The sequence below is a fragment of the Echinops telfairi genome, unplaced genomic scaffold (assembly GCF_000313985.2).
Source record: "Echinops telfairi isolate 266 unplaced genomic scaffold, ASM31398v2 ScPeMD7_7457;HRSCAF=8495, whole genome shotgun sequence".
NCBI lineage: Eukaryota > Metazoa > Chordata > Mammalia > Afrosoricida > Tenrecidae > Echinops > Echinops telfairi.
This window is the reverse complement of record NW_022111357.1, coordinates 39,141,091-39,157,281: the sequence shown is the minus strand read 5'-3', so window position 1 is coordinate 39,157,281 and position 16,191 is coordinate 39,141,091. Positions and strand designations below refer to the sequence as shown.

General features: G+C 59.1%; 1 protein-coding gene across 1 annotated transcript in view; it reads left to right on the top strand.

Moving 5' to 3' along the window:
- KCNAB2 (potassium voltage-gated channel subfamily A regulatory beta subunit 2) overlaps positions 1 to 16,185 on the top strand; it is a 49,176-nt gene extending 32,991 nt beyond the window's left edge. Inside the window, exons 5-16 of the mRNA XM_004705466.2 lie at positions 1,981 to 2,012; positions 2,233 to 2,277; positions 4,795 to 4,839; positions 5,059 to 5,102; positions 6,750 to 6,836; positions 7,529 to 7,573; positions 10,762 to 10,847; positions 12,296 to 12,416; positions 12,513 to 12,607; positions 13,397 to 13,517; positions 14,054 to 14,142; positions 15,273 to 16,185. Coding sequence (XP_004705523.1) covers positions 1,981 to 2,012; positions 2,233 to 2,277; positions 4,795 to 4,839; positions 5,059 to 5,102; positions 6,750 to 6,836; positions 7,529 to 7,573; positions 10,762 to 10,847; positions 12,296 to 12,416; positions 12,513 to 12,607; positions 13,397 to 13,517; positions 14,054 to 14,142; positions 15,273 to 15,362 — 900 coding nt within the window. The 3' untranslated portion in view covers positions 15,363 to 16,185. The remainder of the gene's footprint in view (positions 1 to 1,980; positions 2,013 to 2,232; positions 2,278 to 4,794; positions 4,840 to 5,058; positions 5,103 to 6,749; positions 6,837 to 7,528; positions 7,574 to 10,761; positions 10,848 to 12,295; positions 12,417 to 12,512; positions 12,608 to 13,396; positions 13,518 to 14,053; positions 14,143 to 15,272) is intronic.
- Positions 16,186 to 16,191: the final 6 nt, after the last annotated feature.

Here is a 16,191-nt window from a genome sequence, read left to right as displayed (position 1 = left end):
CTGAAGTGGCCACTGTGCGAAGTGCCAGCATCGTCCTGCTGGGGAGGAGCATGATGGTGCTGTCTCTCGGGCTCTCCTGGCATCTGGTGACCTGTGGTCAGCCCCACGTGCCTGAGCCTAACACGCGGATCTTAATGGTACCATGTGGACTGCAGGGGCTGCGTCTGCCTCCCCACTCCCCATATTGTGGGCAGCCCTCCCAGCTGGGCAGCGCTCCCCGTGCCCTGTTATGTAAGAGCTCAGCTCGCTCCATCTAGGCCTGCTGGCTTCCCTTTTCAAGACCGGCTAGAAGCACATCACCCACTGTCCTGCCTCAGGTTTCAAACGTCAGCTTTTGTTTGGGAAATCATTCTTGGCTCCCTGCTCGCCCTCCCTGGGCTCTCTGCGGCCTGGGCTGAGCCAAGTTTCTGGCAGCCGAGCTGGCTGCAGCTATAGCCTGTGTACCAGGGCCTCAGGGCCAGCACCTGCCCAGCCTGCAGAGCCTGCCCAGAGCCTGGGGAACAGACTGCCCAGATCCTGCAGGAGCCGCAGAAAGTTCTCCAGCTACCCCCTCCCCCTCCCCAATGGCCCTCTACCTTCCTGACACCCTACCCACCCACCCCAGTCCCTCCAACCCTTCAAGCAGGCAGCAGCTTCCCATCAAAGTGAACTGTTTTCCTGACAGTTGCTCAGTTTTAAAGCCCAGTGCAGAGTCCACCAGACGCTATCCACAGCCCAAGCACTCAGTCCCTTCTGGGCCTTAATCCTGCTTGGGTTTGGCTGCCTTCTGGTTCTGGGGGGACAGGGCCAGCTCCAGAAAGCCCCACCTCCTACCCAGAGCCTGGCATGCTACCTGTCCCAGTAGCTGTGTTCTATTCTGTGGCCTTGGCCTTGCAACCCCCTGAGTGCCTGGGTGCACAGGGTCCTGGCATCTTGGAAGCCTCAGGAAGCCAACGACCAGGGAAGCAGTTTCCTGGCATCGTAGCCCCATCCTGTCCCTCCACTCCTCCACGGCCTCTGCAGCTGCTTCTCAGTGCTGCCTCTCACCCCACATCAGTGCATCAGTGCCAGCCGCCCCCGGCAGGACGCTGGTCACAGTGCAATGGGGAACAGCCGTTTGGTTATGGACTGCCAGCATCTGGCCCTCTTGCCCACCTGGGTGGCCAGCATGTATGTTCCTGGGCCCTGCTTCTCCTCATTGCGGGCATTTCCCAGAAGTCACGGGCCTGGGCAGCAGGCTTTGGCCCTCTCTCAGCCTGTGGCTCTCATTGTGGCTACAGGGGGCATACTAGATTCTTCTCCTCCTGCCCAATCCTTTGTGCCCACCCAGCCAGCGCTGGGGCTGGCATGTGCTCTGTGTGTTTGCCTGTCTGTCCATCAGGTACTCAGAGTGTATGGGAAACAGCTTGCAAAAGATGGCCCGTTATTTCTGAGCGGATGACTCAGCGCCGTTATCATCGGAATGAGCCTGCGTAGGGATCGTTCTCCATCTGCTGTTTTTGTTCAGAAACACTTCACTATTAACAGAAAGTTCTTAAAAGCTAAGCCAGCTATTCAAGTACCAATCGAGCCTGGAGCAACTCACCCTTGACCCCTGCAGCCTGAGTTTGGCTGGGGACTGGGAGCGATGCCAAGCAGTGCTAACGGTGGTGCCCTGGCATCCATCTGCCTCCCATTCAGAAGCAGGGTGCATGTGCGCATGCACGCACGCACATACCCATGTACACACTCCACGCACATGTGCACCCAGCGCGTGCGCGCGCGCACACACACAGAGCTAGAAATTCAGCTCTGTCCAGAACAGGTATTGATTGTCTCTGAAAACAGTTAAATTATTGATGAATAATTTACCTGTTAAAAGATACACTTGTCTGGACACTTCCCTCACATTATAAGCTGCCAAGCGGTTCCCCCTGGGTGAATTCCAGCCAGCCAGGGACACAGGCACTGACCTTGCCAGTGGGACACAGACCCCTGTGGGCGCCCTGCTTTCTCTGCTAGCCCTGGAGCCCAGGCTGTGCTGACCGGCACCTGTAGGGCACACATGCCTGCAGCCTCAGTCATCAAAACCATGGCATGCCAGCGCAACCTGGGCCCAGGCCAACCAGCAGCCTCCCTTCTCTCTGGAAGTTGCTGCTGGAGCCAAGCCCTCCAGTGTCTCTCTACTCAGGGAACTGGTAGTCCTGGGGGTGGGCTGGTTGGTTTTCTATAGCCCTAATGAAAAAAATCCCTGTGTCTCCCTTTGCTCCACAGGGCTGAGGTGGTCCTAGGAAACATTATTAAGAAGAAAGGCTGGAGGTAATTACTGTAAAGTCTCTGTGATTACATGCTGGGGAGAAAGGGGGTATCTGGGGCCTGGGCAGGGGAGCATGAGAAGAGGCAGGATCACCCTGGGGTCCCCACAGGGCTGAGCTGACCTTCCTGGGACTGGAGCCTCATGGGTGTTGGCCTTGCTTACTTGGTTATGGTATGATTGGGGGGTTAGGGGCTCACTTCCCCCCTCTACTAGCCCATCAGCCCCTTGGGCAGCCAACCTATCTTTTTTTTTTTTAGCAGTGGGCACAGATGGACTTTTTTTTTAAACATTTTATTAGGGGCTCATACAACTGTTATCGCAATCCATACATACATCAACTGTGTAAAGCGCATTTGTACATCATTCTCAAAACATTTTCTCTCCACTTAAACCCCTGACATTAGGTCCTCATTTTTCCCCTCCCTCCCCGCTCCCCCCTCGGCAGCCAACCTATCTTGCTGAGACCTAGGAATCCCTGAAAGAACTTTTCTTGCTGGGGAGAGAAGGTTCGCTCTAGAATGGAGGCCGCCTTGTGCTTGCTCTCCAGGGAAGGAGAGGTTGTATATGCTGTCAGAATGGCCACCACCAAGGGCACCAAGGGGTGTTAAGCTGAGGGGAGCCTGGGGACTTCCCCGCCTCTCCAACGGCTGTCACCAAGGGTCTGTTTCAGTGAAGAGGTCACTGTGCCTGGGAGAGAGGTTCGATGACCCCCTGTGTCCACCCTCCTGAATTGTGGCCCCTCCACCTTGTCACAGCTCATCCCATGGGCCCTTAAGCAAGAAGGTCCAAGGGGGCAGGGTTGTCACTTCCAGGAAGGTCCCCTGAGGTGGAGCTGTGTTGCTGCTGAAGACCTGGGGTGCCACTCACCCCCCACTCCATGACTGCTGGAAGGGGCAGGAACCTAGAGCAACTTAGAGCCAGTGGGCCTCCCTGGACACGAATGAGCACGCCCATCTCCAGAGTTTGCAAGGCTGGCCTTGTTATGCCTCAGTCCCCAGGCCGGGTCCCCTGGGGCTGGCCCATTGAGAGGCCATGAGCCCCAGCTGCCCTTATATCCCAGAGGCCTCACAACCTCACCCCCCAGGGGTGGACAGGGCTCATTCCGCCCAAGCTGAACACCACCTCGGAGCCCCAGCCCCAGCCTCAGCCTTCACCAGCCCTGTTTCATGAACCTTCTTTTCAGAAACAGCTGCAGTGTCCCAGCCCTCCAGAGACTCCGCCCCCATTGGCCAGGCTGCCCCCTGGCCCTAGCACACCCTCTCCTGCCCACCCCCACTCCCAGAGCTGTTTCTTCTTGGCTGTGACTGGCCCCAAAGCAAGTTCTCCTTTGCTCTGTAATGGAGAGTGCTGCCCATGTTAGCAAGCACTCTACATGCATCTTGTGTGACCTCCCAAGGAGGTGAACATGAGGAAGGGCAGAGAGGTCATTGTCCCCAGTGTCCTCCTTCCCCTGGGAAGGTGTCAGCTCAGATGCGGCCTAGGGGGGTGGGGGGGTTGGTTGACTCTGGGCTTGCTGCCATCATCGTCCCCCATATGCCCTCAGAACAACTCTCATCAGCGTTTGCTTCAGGAGGTGACAGGGAGAATGCCCAGGCCCTAGGGGTTCTCAGTCTGAATGCCCCCCAAACCCCAAAGCTTTTCCAGCTCTCCCTGACCCCCATGTCCTGCCCCTACCTGCCTGCTCCCCATCAGGACATCCCACAGCTCACCAAAAAATCCCTGCCATTGAGACAGTTCTGAGTCACAGTCAACCCTATAGGACCAAGTAGAGCACCCCTGTGGGTTTCCAAGACTGTAACTCTTGATGGGAGTAGAAAGCCTCCTCTTGCTCCTGAGGAGCGGCTGGTGGTTTCAAACTGCTGACCTTGCGGTTACCAACCAGATTTGTAACTGACTATCACCAGTTCCTTAAGCAGCCATTGTGGACTATACAGTAGTTCTTCTCAATCTTCCTAATGCCCCGACCCTTTAACACAGTTCCTCATGTTGTGGTGACCCCCCCAACCAAAAAAATTATTTTGGTTGCTACTTCATAACTAATTTTGCTACTGTTATGAATAGATCAACCCCTGTGAAAGGGTCGTTCGACCCCCAAAGGGGTGGTGACCTACAAGTTGAATACTGGCCTATAGGGGAAACCCAGCCAGTTTGGGCCCCTGCCCCTCCGTCTGCTCACCAACCCCTGAACCTGACTTCCTCAGAGTCTTTGCTCAGGGTTCGCCCTCTTTTCGCCTTCTCCAACACCTTCCTCCTGCAGTCCCTGGACCCTCTGGCTCTCCGTGCCACTCCATCAGCACCCAGTGCCTGGGCAGGCGTGCTTGGGTCATTCATTGATTTATAGGTTGTCTCCTGACCCCATAGGGACCCCACACACTTTCCCCTTCTCCATTCATGTGGTACGTAAACATCGAGTGACAAGTAAGTGCCTGTTTCATGCCCCCCAAGGGCCCTAGAACTCCCGTGTGAGAGTGGACCCCAGGGCACAAGCCTCAGTCATGTCTGTTTCTCTTCTCCTGCAGGCGATCCAGCCTCGTCATCACTACCAAAATCTTCTGGGGTGGAAAGTAGGTGCAGCTCGGGGTCCAGTATGCCGATGGGGGCGGGGTGGGAGACCCCGTAGCTCTCAGAGCAGCAGGGGAGGGAGATAGCTGCGGGGTCAGGTGTCCAGTGCCAGACGTGGGAGGGGGTGGGGAGCCCGACAGCTGAGGCTGCAACGCTGTCCAGACTCCAGACAGCAGCTGGGGTTTGGGTTTTGTCCTTGAATCAAAACGCCTGTCTTCCAGGGCGGAGACGGAGCGGGGCCTGTCCAGGAAGCACATCATTGAAGGTAAGTCCCTGGCAGCCCCGGGCACCTGCCCCAGTGTGTCAGACTGGACCCCAGTCATATAGCTGGCTCCCCGCCACCCACGTGCAGGGCAGAATGCCCCCTAGGATCTTCGCAATGTGGAAGCAGTTCAGCCTGTCGGTGGAGATGCCTCTCCGTGGGTTTGAAGCGCCAGCCTTTCAGCTAGCGGTCACGTGCTTGATCGTTTGAGCCACTCAGGGACTCCGGGTACATAGTTCAAGGCCTCCAGCCCCGTGTGTCCCCAGTGCCTGGCCCTGCTATTCTTCCTAGGGAGTGAGGATGGGGTGGGCTGGGCTAGTGGGAATATGATGGAAAAGCTGGGGCATGGTGGGCGTGGTGGGAATGGAATGGATGGGAGGGGCTGGAGCATGATGGGCGGGGGTGTGGGAGGAGCTAGAGCTAGTGGGCGTGTTATGCGGGAGAGGGGCTGCACCTTGGTGGGCGTGGTGAAAGTAGGAGGGGAAGGGCTAGGCTCGGGTAGGTGTATGGTGGGAGGGGCTGGAGAGTGGTGGGCGTGCTGGGAATGGGATGGAAGGGATGGGTTAGAGCATGATGGGAGTTTGATAGGAGGGGCTGGGGCACCGTGTGTGCGGTTTTATGGGAGGGGCTGAACTCTGATGGGCGGGACTGGAGCGTAGTGAAAAGGAAACCTGAAGGGAGTGGGATGGATGGGCCGGAGTGTGGCCGTTCAGGCTCGGTTAGAATCCAGGCTCCCCCAGGGTGACCTTGAATGAGGGTCAAGGCTTCCCCAAGCATCTGTCGCAGCATCTGTAAAATGGGGCTAGAACCCCACCTCCTGGGGTCTTTGATCCGAGGAGCACCCTCCAGAAAGGCTAGCTAGGATAGCCACTGTTGTATTTCAATTGTCTCTGTGCCTTTTCTATTGATTTTCATTTTCATCAAGGGAATTGCTCTATTAGAAAACAATCACGTCGTTAAGAGGGCTTTCTGCCCTGCCCCTTTGCTGCCCCCCCACAGCAGCACTCTGTCAGCTGCTTTCTCAGCGGGTTTCCATCCTGGGGACTCCAGGAGATGCCCCAGGGGAGGGGATGTGCTCTTGGGGGGAGGGGGGCAAATTCCTACTTCACCCAGTCACAGGACCTCTGGCCTGTGGTCACTACACTACCCTTGGGAATCTTTGGGTGGACATTTCTAAGGAGTGGGGTGGCCTGAGGGCTTCTGTCCTGAGCTGAAGGACCCTGCTCCCTCCAGGGAGCCGTGCATCCTCTCAAAGGCACCGCCCCCGGAGCAGCGCGGCTCCCCTGCTGTGGTCCATCTTTCTTTCTTCCCCTGTGTTCCTTTGGAACGGGGCAGCACTGGGCTGGCAGTCACTTGGAGGGGACCACTGGCAGTCACTTGGAGGGGACCGTGACTATGGGATACAGCCCCTTCCTGTGTGCATAGGGCCTTCCCCACCTCCTCCCAGAGCCCTCTGGCCTGCGCCTCGGCCCGGGAGCCCTGCAGTGCGCCCACTCCCGCTATGCATTTCCCGCCTGGACAGCTCCTAAGTGCGGGAGGTGTGGGGGAGGGCGCTTCTTTCCGCTCCTCCAAGGCTCCTGGCTGGAGGGGTGTATGGAGGGTGTCGGCCGTGGTGATGCCCCACCCCCCACCCCGTGCCTCCCTCCCCAGGTCTGAAAGCCTCCCTGGAGCGGCTGCAGCTGGAGTACGTGGACGTGGTGTTTGCTAACCGCCCCGACCCCAACACGCCCATGGAAGGTAGGTGAGTCGCCCGTAGACACAGCGGGGCCGGCAGAAGGTTCCGGGTCAGAGGCTCTGATGACTGCCAGTCAGGTGGTTGGGCTGCGATCCCAGGTGAGGTCAGCGGTTGGAAACCCCCAGCTGCTCCTCGGGAGAAAGGCGGGGCTTTCTAATCCTGTAAAGAGTGACAGTCGCAGGAGCTCACAGGGACAGTTCTACCCTGCCCCACAGGGTCGCTGTGAGCCGGCATCGACTCCATGGCGGCGAGTTTGGCTTTCTTGGTTTGGTGGTCAAAACAAGATGCCTCTTGGCCCCTCTCCTGGGGCTCTGAGGGGGTCCTCTGCTCTGGGGGCATAAAGTGTGGCTTCAAAAAGGCTGCGAAGTGGTTTTTTGGTTTCTTTTGGCCTTCTCTCCGCTCCTGCACTCCCCGCCCGCCCATCCCCCAGCGAATGCTGCGGGCATTCTCTCTCTCATTGGTGCTTGGCTGCTCCGGGAATTGGAAAATTAAGTCGCATCGAAGTGATCCTTGCGCTCATTGTCTTAGAGGTAGACCTCCGTGTGTATGCACGCGTGTGTACATATTTTTTCTTCCTGTTTGGTAAACAAATGTTCTGTGAGAAGTGATTTGTGCCTCCCTCCCTGTGCCCTATGTCATCCACGCTCCCACAGCTGTAAACTCTGGTCTCTTTAAATCTTTCTTTTGTCACCAGGGGACCCATTTAGTTCCTCCAAGTCCAGGACATTCATCATAGAAGGTACACGGTGGCCGCAGCCCGGCTCTTGACTCCCGTGCCCGAGCTGCATTTTATGAGGCAGTGTGTTTATTTACACAGCTCTCTGTGCCCGCTGATGACAAACTTCTCCATAAAATGCATAAAAGAGATAAAAGTGCCCCGTGAGGACATCTTGCAAGTGGAAGGAAACGTTGCAACGCCTTGTGGGCGCCCACCCCACCTCTTCCCTGCCGTCCGTGCCACCGCCATTGCGTCCCTCTGTCTGCGCATGACACTGCCCTCCACCTGCTTGTACTGCCAATGGACTCCAGGGTGGCTGACCCCGCGGGTGGCCGGCCTGTCCGCCAGGCCTCTTGATATGGGGGTGCCATAGTCAGCGTGTGAAACTCCGGCCCAAGAGGGGACCAGAGAAAGGGCTAGGACAACCAGGCCCGCCCCCTTCCCAAAGAGGGACACATGGGGGCCCCCAGAAGAAGTCGACTTGGACAGGTTTTGCCTTTTTTATAGTCCTATTCTGGGAGACCATGCCCTCCCCCATCACAGCACACTGGCTGCTCCATAGGACCGCTTATGCCTCCCCCCAAGCTGGGACACCTGCTATGCCCAGCCTTGCCAGCGGCCAGGCCTCTCCATCACAATGGAATGGTTTTTCCCCCTCCTCACTTATAAAGACAGCAGCTAGTGGGGCTCTGCTACTCGGGCAAGCTCTGGCTGTGTGAGTCCCTCTGCTTGCCCCCTAGATCCAGGTCCCCCAGGACCCCACCCTTGGGGCAGATGTGTTCTTGCTCGGAGGTCTGGCCTCCCTGGGAATGTGCTGGGCATCTGTCACGTGCCACCTGACCCCATCCATGTATTATTTGTGTCGCAGCGGGAGAGGCCGAGCCCTTGGCAGCAGCTGGAAGGATCAGTCCTCCTGCTTCTGTCCAACAGCATTAAATATTGAAATGAAGGACAATTGTCCCCCTCAGTTGTCCATTTCTGGGGCCATAGACGTGCAAGAGCCCAGGCTCCCAAGAATGGGCACTGTCGCCAGCCGGCCAGAGCCCCAGACCTTCTGGCCCCACCCCCACCCCCAAGCAGTCAGGGCTGGCCTGTAGGTTGGCTCTGTCCCCAGCCCTGCATAGAGGGCATTTCAGTGACCTTTAGAGGGTCTTCCGAGTGGGGAGCAAGCGGGAGGCTGGCGGACAGGCTCTCCTGCTGCCCTCTCGCTGGCATGTGGACTCACTGCCTTGGCTGGAAAGAACTGGGACCCTCCCTGCATGGTCACAGGTGCCTTGAGAGTGTTTCTGAAAAATGAACCAGGGTAGCCACATAGGAGCAGAGCGGAGAGGAGGAGTGTCTCCTGAGGCCCTGCCGGCCCTCTGAATGCGTCTGTCCAGGAGTGAGCAGCCTCCACAGGAGAACAGACAGCCCAGATGGAGGCCCCAGGGGCCAGCTTCCCTTCCTGGGAATCCTGGGGCCCGTCCCGAACTTGGAAGGAAGGAGAGGGTAGGGCTTGGCCTACCTGTATAGGAGTCAAAGGGTGAACCTACTAAGACTACCCCCCAGAAGCCCCAGTCACCTCCAGAAGCCCTGGTCCTCCCTGGGCCAGGACCCTGGAAAACATGTGCCTGGAACAACTGTTATAACCATATGAAGAAGGATATGCAGAAAGGAGGAAATCCAGCTCATGGTGGCTGGCCCACGGTGCCCACTAGAGCTAAGTCCAGCGGCAGGTTGTCAGCAGATAGCCAGACCTTGCTTTTAACGCACCTTTGGGTGGACATCGGCCATTCACACACCACTCACTCACAGACTCCTAATAGAATCCATTAAACAAAGCACAAGACCCACAGTCCTGGAGTCGATTCTGACCCATGGCGTCATCTTTCTCCCACGGAGCAGCTAGTGGCCAACTTTGTGATGAGCCGCCCATCTCTGACCCCACGGCACCACCAGGTCCTTAAAAACTTTACACAGTGTGGTGGCAGACATCTCTCTAGCTGGCCACTTGAAAAGGTTGACATTGGTCCAAGACACTCAGGGACCCTGGATAGGTGGCTGGGATGTCACCATCTAGCAGGGCACATGCTGAGAACAAACCCAGTGTGCTCCTCCTTCCTTCCTGCTCCCCACTCACCCTTTGCCCCCATTCTCAGGAAGCTCGGCCCATCTCCAGGGCAAATGGGAAGCAGGCCCCAGGGGGTGGGATAGGGGTTTGGGAGGACGAGTGTTAGGGCTTTGTTTTTAGAAACACTTGTCCTCCCACTGCTTTCCACACTGCGTGCGACAGCTGCCCTTGTTTGCTCTGCATTGCGCCAGTGGGCACAGCTCAGACACATGCGGAGGGGCCAGTGGGAGAAGGGGACAATACCCCCACGAGGCTCATGGGCACGCTATCATTGGCCTATGTTTATTTCTCCAAACCTTTTTGGAATACCAGCAGAACTCTCTGGTGTCCTGCTTCTGCCCCAAGGGAGGACCAGGCTGTCCCTGGCTCTTCTCTGGAGACACGCCAGAACCCTTGCCCGGGAGCAGAAGCCTTCACCTCCCCTCCCGGGCAAGGCAGAGAGTCTGGCCTGCCCAGAACTGCACTGCCTCCCGGCTAGGCGCTGGCCCCCTGCCTGGCTGGCCTTCAGCCCGCAGCCCTCAGGCTCTACACCAGCACCACTCGCTTCAGCCCTCCGGATTCCATAGAGTAGGGACAGAGCCCCCCAGAAAGTGTGTGTCCCCTTTCCGGTGCATCTGGGCCACCTGATTGTAGCTGGATACATTGATCTGGTTGGTTCTTCCCCATGGTCGTGGCCTGGAGTCTCCTCCGACCGGATGCTCGCTGTGGAAACACAGCGAGTCCAGAATCCCATTCCTGGCCCTCACCTTGCCCTTGCTCCTCTAATCTGCCTTCCCAAGGTCACAATCCATCCCTCCTTCCATAACCCACTGTTTCCCAAGACACCACAGCCTGGAGCAATGTGAGGGGGAGGGGGTGACAGTCACAAAACCAGCTTCTTGGTGTGCTGCCGATTCCTTTCTTCTGTCCTGCGAAGCAGAAACAGACAGACACATGCACCACATGCACACCTTGGGAGCTAGGATGTACACTGCTTGCAAGATGTCATTGCAGCCTCTCCCTTCCTGGTGCCCGCCTTTCGCCTGTAGACTGTCCTCCCCAGGCTGGGCCTCGAGCTCCTGGCTCCTGCCCACCTGAGCTTCCCCTTCTCTTGTGACAGAAACGGTACGTGCCATGACCCACGTCATCAACCAGGGGATGGCCATGTACTGGGGCACTTCGCGCTGGAGCTCTATGGAGATCATGGTACGGCCACCACTTGGGGCAGGGGGTGGGGGAGGGTGCGGTGGGCCTGGGTGCAGGCCCGGGCCTCACAGCTGGCTGCTCCTAACTGGGGCCGATGGGAGGGGTGCCCACGGGGTGCTGGCCCATCACCTCAGCTTCCCACCTGCAGAACAAGATGGCGAGGAATGCCTGTCCCCTCCATACACACGCGCTCACACACACTCGGGTGGTTTTGAGGTTCAGCAGAGAGAGCAGCTCGAAGCTTTTGGCAGAGGTTCTGAGCACAGCAGGCACTGAGTGCAGTCCTGGTGTTCGCCCCTTGTTGGGCTCTGGGGGTGCCCGGTAACTGAGAGCGTGAGAGTTGTGTGGGGACTCCCTGCCACTGAATCACGGGCAGGGTGAGTGCAGCTGTTGTCCGTGTTTTCAGACGTGGACAGAGAGGCCCAGAGAGTTTAAGGAGCATGCCCAAGATCACACAGCTGAGAGGAGGCCCCGTTGTGCTGCTCAGCAACAGAGCCCACTGTTAGGATCCTGAGCTTCCGGCCCATAACTCCCGGTGTTTCCACCTCACTCGGTTCTCGGGAAAGCCCCCTACAGATAGTCTCCCTTCCTCCTCAAGGGACCGAAGAGGCTGAACCCCACAGACTTCTTGGGGTTTGCTGAGCAGGGTTGGCAGGGAGTCCCGTCCTTTCCAGGGGCCGATGCCTGAGGGAGAGAAGTGGGGGTGCCGGCGATCTATTCTGGCAGAGCCAGGCCCAGCCACCCCACAAGTGAGCCCCAGCTTTTTCTCCACACAGAACTTAAACGGGCATTTGGTTTTGAGTTCACCGTAACTGTAAAGCCCCGGAAGGCCTCTGTCTTTGCCACTGGTGCTGACACACATGTGGCTTCTCCCTGAAGTCACCCTGAGCCAGGTGTCACTCACCTGAGCTCTCCAGGTGTTGAGAGCCTCACCCCATTCTACAGAGAAGGATGCCTCGGGCGACACATCCCAGAAATGGACTGATGCCTGCCCCGTGTGCCCCCTCTGTTACTGCTAGCACCCCTCCCAGGGCCCTAGGGTTGTGGCAGGGCCTGCTGGTCCCCAGAGTCCACTGTAGGCCAGGCTCTGTTTGTGGTGAGCACTGTGAACACTATGGTCCATTTAACCCAAAGGGCAGATAGGGAAACCAAGGCACAAAGGGCTTAAACCCCTGACCCAAGACCACTGGGCCAGGAAGTGCCAGCCCCCAGACCTCCAGTTGTGCAGGACATCCCCTCCAGCCCCTTACAACCTCGGGGGTCCCCTAGGGAAGCTATGAGCATGTTAGGAATGAGTGTGTCCCCGAAAATGAGTACTTTGTACCTTCTGCTGCCCAGGATGCTCCTTGCCACCCCCTCCGTCAACCCCTCTGTCCTGTGTAGACCCCCCCCTCCCACTGGCGGCAGGGGGGGGGGGCTAGCTGACCAGTGTGGCTTTGCCTCCACAGGAGGCCTACTCAGTGGCCCGGCAGTTCAACCTGACCCCGCCCATCTGCGAGCAGGCAGAGTACCACCTGTTCCAGCGCGAGAAGGTGGAGGTGCAGCTGCCGGAGCTGTTCCACAAGATAGGTGTGCCCCGCAGCCCTCCGTCCACAGCAGGACCCCGGCCCCCAGCCCCCAGCCCCAGAAAGGTGGATGCCTGACCTGCTCTGCTTTCTCTCCCAGGAGTAGGCGCCATGACCTGGTCCCCTCTGGCCTGTGGCATCATTTCTGGGAAGTATGACAGCGGCATCCCGCCCTACTCAAGAGCCTCCCTGAAGGTGAGGAGGTACCACTGGTTGGGGGGATGGGGGGCCACTGGAGAGGCAGGGTCTTTGGGCAGGTGGCCTGGGTGCTGGGCAGAGCTTCCCTGGACCACAGTGGCTGGAGGCAGGTCCCATATGATGGGAACGTGGGTTCCATTTAGTCTGACCCCAGTTCTAGGGGGGCCACTTGTCCTGGGGGACAGACTCCTCTGCCCACCAGCTTGCCCCCTGGTGGGTCATCGTTCTCAGCCTGACGGCCTCCACAGGTGGTACCAGGGACACCCCCACTCTTGGTACCCTCATCATGAGCTCAGTCCAAGGGGTGGCAGCAGAGGCACTCAGAGTGACCCCCAGGACATGACCACACACACACAGTCTCTGAAATGAGGACTTGGCCAGGACCGGGGAACCAGGCAGGGGACAGGGTTTTGTGGTACGTGGAGCAGGCACAGAACGGTTTGCAGGATGCCCAACCCCTGCTCCCCATCCACAGCAAGGTCAGGGGGTCCCTGGGGAGGGCTCCTGGAGCCCCCAGCCCAGGCCAGTCCCCTGGGTCAAAGCTGCTGAGGAGCCAGGATGTCCGCAGCTCCTCCGCCGCCTCCTGGCTCAGGCCCAGCCCTGGGCTTCTTCCTCCTCCTGCCCCGTCGGGCCCAAGGGCCGGGCCAGACCAAGGCTGAGGGAGGCCTTGACCCTGCCTTTGAGTCGAGCCAAGAGCTGTTGTATGGAGGCAGAGAAGGATCTGGAAGGCCCAGGCAGCCTTCCCTCACTGGCGGGTCTGCCTGTGTCTGGCCCATTACCATCCAGGGCTACCAGTGGCTGAAGGACAAGATTCTGAGTGAGGAAGGCCGGCGCCAACAGGCCAAGCTGAAGGAGCTACAGGCCATTGCTGAGCGCCTGGGCTGCACCCTGCCCCAGCTGGCCATCGGTAAGGCCTCGGTCAGGAGGGAGAGGTGGGGTCCTGGGCACTACCACCCACTGCTGGCCACTGACAAATCCTGGGGCCAGGGCAGTGGGGGAGCCTGAGCACCCAAGCCAGCACTCCATCCGCCAGCCATGGGTGATAGGGTCTTGGTTGTGGGGTTGGGGCTTATGTTTCTGGGGTTTATGTGAGGGTCCCCAAGTGCCTGAGACCCAGCCATCCTGGGGCCCCAGCTTTAATGGGGAGAGAGGACCAGATCCCTACACTCCTGGGCCAGCTCTCCTCCAGGAAGCAGTCTTTGCCCAGGTTCTCCCAGCACCCAAGGCCCCGCAGTCTCTCCGGACTCTGCTGGGGCAAAGCCCTCCTTCCTCAGAGGGTGGGCACTGAGCACTGGGCTGGCCAGCCCCACACCCCCACCTCTGAGCACCCTTGGGCTCCAGACCAAGAGGCTAGGTTTCTCTCATAGTGAGTTTGAGGAGCAGAACCCAAAAGGGTCCCCTCATGAGGCATGTGCCCCTCACCTGCACTCCTGCTGCCCCCAGCCTGGTGCTTGAGGAACGAGGGGGTCAGCTCCGTGCTCCTGGGAGCTTCTAACGCCGACCAGCTGATGGAGAACATCGGCGCCATCCAGGTAAGCACCAGCTGCAGGCCAGGCACTGGCTGAGGGGCCCGGCTACATCATGAACGAGCCCTGCCCTGGACTAAATGCCGGAAATTACGGAAGCAAGTTCGTGTGTGAGAGGTAACAGGCACTATGGAAGAATGAGAAAGAAGCAGAGCAAGATATAGGGCGCAGCAGTGCTCCCAGGAGGGGCAGGGACCCAGGACGTCGTCGGGACAGGCTTGCTGAGAAAGCCACATTTGCACCAGGGCTTGGTGGCAAGGAAGTGACCCTGGGGACTCTTGAGGATGAGTTCTGTCGGGCAGCAGGAGCAGTGAGGCCAAGGTGGGCGCTCAGCCCAAGCAAGCCAGAGGGCCAGGGGCCAGCAAAGCGGATAGGGGTTAGCAGGTGGGCCCAGAAAGGACTCTGATGTTTCTTCTGGTTTGGGAGCTGAGGAGAGAAAGGACCCCAACCCCCCAGAGTCCCTGGTGGGTACAGCTAGGTGCCCAGCTGCTAAGCGAGAGAGAGGCTGGAGAGTCGAGTTTACCCCGAGGCACCTCGGAAAGGCCTGGAGATCAGCTTCTGTGGAACGCCCCCGGGAGCCTGGTTCTGCTCTGATGGGCGGCAGCTGGCTTGGCTTCATGTGCCCCCCTGGCCTGGTGGAAGAGGACCCCAGGAACCAGAGGGGAAGCAGGGACCCACCTGCAGTCTCACCCAGGGGTGGGGGCTTAGGGCTAGGCCCTGGGGGATTTGGAAGGAGAGCCAGACCACTGACTGAGGATGAGCGTGGCTGCCAGGTGAGGCAGGGAAGACCCAGAGGGTGGGTTTGAGGGTGGATGAGCTGTCAGAGTCCAGAATCTGCAGTGTGTGCCCAGACCCACCCACCCAGCCCTGTGGAAGATCCTGGACACCCTGGAGTGTGGGAGGAGCCTATTATCCAGGCATACTCCCTCTCTGCCCCAAACCTTGTGGCCCCTAAAGCAGCACAGCCTCCCTCTGCTCCAGACAGGCTGAGGAAAGGAAATGCCTGGCTGCCGGAGAATGCTGCCCACACCTCCCCCTCCCTCCTCCTCCTCTGCTTCCCCCTTCCCCCGTCCCCCTCCTCAGGCCAGGCTGGACCACTGGGTGGGATGCTAATGAACTCCCGCCTCTGCACACAGGTCCTTCCAAAACTGTCGTCTTCCATCATCCACGAGATTGATAGCATTTTGGGCAATAAACCCTACAGCAAAAAGGACTATCGCTCCTAAGCCCCGCCCCGACACCCTCTCGGACAGCCCCTCCCCCTCGCCATCTCTGTCCACTCGCCTCGCTTATGCTGTTGTCTCCTCGTTGTGAAGCCCAGTGAAGAGTGTCGTTTGCACCCAAAAGACACAACAGGCCGCTGGGACTTGGAGCCTAGCCACCGACTGACCAACCAACCAGGAAGGATCCTGGGGCCACCATTCACCCTCCCAAAGGAGCCCACCTCCTCCCAGCCCAGCGCTGCACCCTCCTAACCAGCATGGGCCAGGGGACCTACCTGGGCCCTCCTCTGCCAGGACCTCGCCCCCCATCTGGCGCTGGGGGAGTGGTGCTGTCTGAAGGGCACAGGCTGCCTGCCCTTCCTGTGCCCCCCTGTGCTGGGGCCCAGATTCTGGAGGCAGTGCCTCCCCCAACCTCCTGCTGAGTGAGCTCTCCTGAGCTCTGCCATACCCTTCCCCACCTCTGTCAGCCCTGCCCCCCTGTGTCTCAGCCAGGCTGACCCTTAACCCCCACCCCACCGCAGGCCCTTGCTGGCAGGGGCAGGGCCTCTCGGGAGGCTGTTGGAGCAGGCTCCAGGGGCCTCTCCGCTGGCTGCCTGCCTGCCCTCCCTGCCCTCAGCCTGGAGCTGAGCATTCCTTCAGGGCCCGCACAGGCACGCCCCTCCTGTGCACATCCCCCACTGGTCTCAGCCCACCCTGTCACCCCCACCCCCACCTGCTTGGCCCTGCTCCAGATGGTCTTGGGGTCTGCAGAGGGAACATGCCAGAGACTCCGCACAGACTGCATGCTAGAGGCAGGGAGACCTGACCACTGGTGGTGTCAGGAAGAGGAAGC